General features: G+C 38.8%; 1 protein-coding gene across 1 annotated transcript in view; it reads right to left on the bottom strand.

Annotated features, from left to right (window-relative positions):
• Positions 1-223: 223 nt before the first annotated feature.
• LOC107662997 (radixin-like) overlaps positions 224-3,346 on the bottom strand; it is a 91,465-nt gene continuing 88,342 nt past the window's right edge. Inside the window, exons 13-14 of the mRNA XM_016453133.1 lie at positions 1,535-1,756; positions 224-773 (exon numbers count right to left, since the gene is read on the bottom strand). Coding sequence (XP_016308619.1) covers positions 609-773; positions 1,535-1,756 — 387 coding nt within the window. The 3' untranslated portion in view covers positions 224-608. The remainder of the gene's footprint in view (positions 774-1,534; positions 1,757-3,346) is intronic.

The raw sequence follows: 3,346 nt of genomic DNA, 5'->3' as shown, positions 1-3,346 counted from the left end.
CTTCAGGGTATGTGGATGTGGCACTGTGATTCTTAAGTTGCACACAACTTTCACATGACCCTGAAAAGGACTTTCCTTCCAAACCTTGACTTGTTAACCTACTTAACCAAAATGGAGTAAACAAAATGGGTGAAAGAAGAAAAATGCTGTTTCACACATTTTGAGCACGCAGCTGCAGCCAAATAACAAAAAACAAACAAACAAACAAAAAAACAAATGGCCATTTAATAAAAAAAAGATTTTTGCTTAAACTCATTTCAGGCTCTTCTAAAATACATATTTCCAAGCATTTAAAGTAAATCAAAATCATCATTCAAGAGTTCGGTACAATGCACCACTTGCTCCTAACTGGGCGAATCTGGAGTAGGGCTATGAGGAGCTCAATACGTGGAAACAGCCGGATGGGCTGATCACAGGCGGAGAGAGCTTTGGCAGAGTTTGAGGGAGTGGCAGCCATGTCCCTCAAGCCTCTCTGTAGGGGTCAAAGGTCAAGGATCATTGGTCTATAGGAGAGGTATGGGCAGGCAAAAGCTGTGCTTGTAAGCCAGCCATCAAGGCATTAGGGCTACAGGGTGGAAAGTGGGGCGATCAAAGAGGATGTACAGCCATCACATGGACTCAAACTCATCGATACGCTGCTTGGTGTTGCCTTGGCGGATCTGGCGTAGGGTCTTGTATTTATCCCGGCCAGCCTTCACATTCTCTGCATGCAAAACATCATTTTGGGTGTTCTTGGAATCGTCACGGGCCTGGGCCAATTCTGAGCTCAAGGCCTGCAATGAAGATGATGTGTAAGCTATGCAGGTATTTAATATTATTTATTGGTATTTATTTTACATCACAACAGCATAAAGGCCCATTCATACCAAGAGCCAAACCGGTAACTATAAGTACAACGATAACTACTGTATATCTGCATCCAAACCAGCGAACGATAACTCATTCTTTATATAAAGTAACTAAATTGGGTGTCTGTTTAGAGAGTTATTGTCTTTTAAAGACAAATTGTATTCATTCTTCTGTATGTGTCAGTTTCAGTTTTTGCTGTTCTTGTTGCATTTACACGACTTTAACCAGTAGATGTCCTCAGCATGCTACGTTTCGAGCGCATCTATACAGTGAATCTAGCTAGTGTAATCTATCTGCGAATTTAGCTAACTCAGTCAATGTAGTGCAATAAAACTACATTCGTAGTCTTTTCTACTGCAACTTCAAAGGAGGCATAGACAATGTTGTCGAAACTAGCGCTGGATACCTGAGGTATTTTATGTTCCTCTGTTTGCAGTGTAGAGCTTCTCTGCAATGGCATCTTCTATTTTAAATGCACAAGCCTTTTAAATTTGAATGAAGTCTAATTAGCTGTCAGTGTTTTATCGTTCATCAGCTGTAAAAAAAATAATTCTGAAAGTGATCCCAACGATCTATTCAATTTAAAATTATTTTTTAGAAAGTTATCTTTATAGTTATAGCTATCGTTCTTGGTATGAACGGGCCTTAACTCTCCAAACACATGTATGCATGCAGATGGCCTAACCTGTAGCTGTTTTTTGACACGTTCATTCTTCTGGGTCTCTGTGAGCCTTTCTTCCTCACTTCGCTGGTGAGCAACTCCATCATTAGAGAGCTCAGCACTGGCTTCTGCACTGCTCTCGTCGTGCTCGTCATGTTCGTTCTCAGCTGCACCACCCGCTGTAGCCGACATCACCGACTTCAGCTCCTCTTTGGTTTTTTCCAAATCTTCCTGAGCAGACAATGCCTACAAGGATAAGTGAAAAATGCATCAATAAGCAAACATAAAGCTTCAACCGGAATACTGGCTCTTTACCCAAGAGGCAGACAGTTAATGACAGTCTAATTAATTTATCAGACAAAACACAATGTTAAAAGAATAGTTCAGCCAAAAATTAAAATGTGCTAAAAATGTACTCAACCCTCAGGCCATTCAAGTTCGAGGCCATTTGAGTTTTTTCTTCATTGGAATATATTTGGAGAAATTTAACATTACATCACTTACTCACCAATGGATCTTCTGCAGTGAATGGGTGCTGTCAGAATGAGGGTCCAAACAGCTGATAAAAACACACAATCCACATAACTTCAGTCCATCAATTAGAATTGTTTTGGCATGTAAATGGTGCTTGTGCTGTGCATATTTCTCTCCTGATTCAGACAAGACAACTTTTTCATTGGAGAAAGTGTTATTACGGATTATGGACTCGGAAACAGAAAGCCAGAAACAATGATTGAGCGTTAAAACGCTTTAATGATGGATTTCTTTCTTACAAATGCAGCTTTTCACTTCACAAGACATTAACTGATGGACTGGAGTCATGTGGATTACTTGTGGATTATTGTGATATTTTTAACAGCTGTTTGGACTCTCATTCTGATGGCATCCATTTACTGCAGAGGATCTATTGGTGAGAAAGTGATGTAAGGCTAAATTAAGTTATCAGGCTTACTTTTATCTGGTTGCAGGTATCACATAAAACCCCGTTTACAGGTTTTAGATAATGGACAAAGCTAGAATTGATTTTGGATACCAGACAAAACTGATATTTCTTCTGGCAAGAGACTGATCCAATATTCCTGATGTGTCGGAATGATCTAACATTTTTGGTGTTATCAATCTAACATGCACATAAATATTATTTTCTACATTCATTCTGACTCTGCCTGAAATGCTCCATTTTAGTTACTGCAGCTCATTTCCTGTTTGTAAATGGCTAAAGTCATTTCATAAGAACACTTACCAAAGCCCCCAGCTATAGCATTTGAGATTTTGAAAACCATAGAAAACCATAATTTACAGATATGTATTTACTTGCACTTTGTGGTGTAACAAACATATAATCAAACAAACATATTCCTCAGATGCAATCTAGGATGCTAAAAATAAACCATCAATTCTTTCCTAATACTGGGGGCCCTTCATAAGGCTATGTAGAGACACAGATGAGCTGTTGAATTCTGATGCATCAAAGCAAAAAGATCACCACCTTTCCTCATCCATATGTCTTATCAGGAGTAGCTCAAGCACACCGATCATGTCAGAGGTGTGTTTTACATGTGATGTAGAAGTAGACGTGTATCTTGGAAACATTACAGAAACAGTACCTAGAAGTAATCAGTGCTTGGTTAAGATACTTCTTGTAGCAGGGAGAAAGGCCATTACCAGGAATTGGCTTAAAGCTGACCCCCCTTGTTGTAGTCAATGGCTTGATATTATAGAGGAAAACAAAGAAAAAGAATTTAGAATAATAGACTAATTGACTATATATATGCTTTCCCCACAGGCTTGGTTACAATTGTATTGTTATTTTCTTACTGTTAGTGTTTATATATA

Source organism: Sinocyclocheilus anshuiensis, unplaced genomic scaffold (genome assembly GCF_001515605.1).
Source record: "Sinocyclocheilus anshuiensis isolate Anshui unplaced genomic scaffold, SAMN03320099.WGS_v1.1 scaffold2205, whole genome shotgun sequence".
In the NCBI taxonomy this organism is placed as follows: domain Eukaryota; kingdom Metazoa; phylum Chordata; class Actinopteri; order Cypriniformes; family Cyprinidae; genus Sinocyclocheilus; species Sinocyclocheilus anshuiensis.
This window is presented reverse-complemented; position numbering and strand designations above follow the sequence as displayed.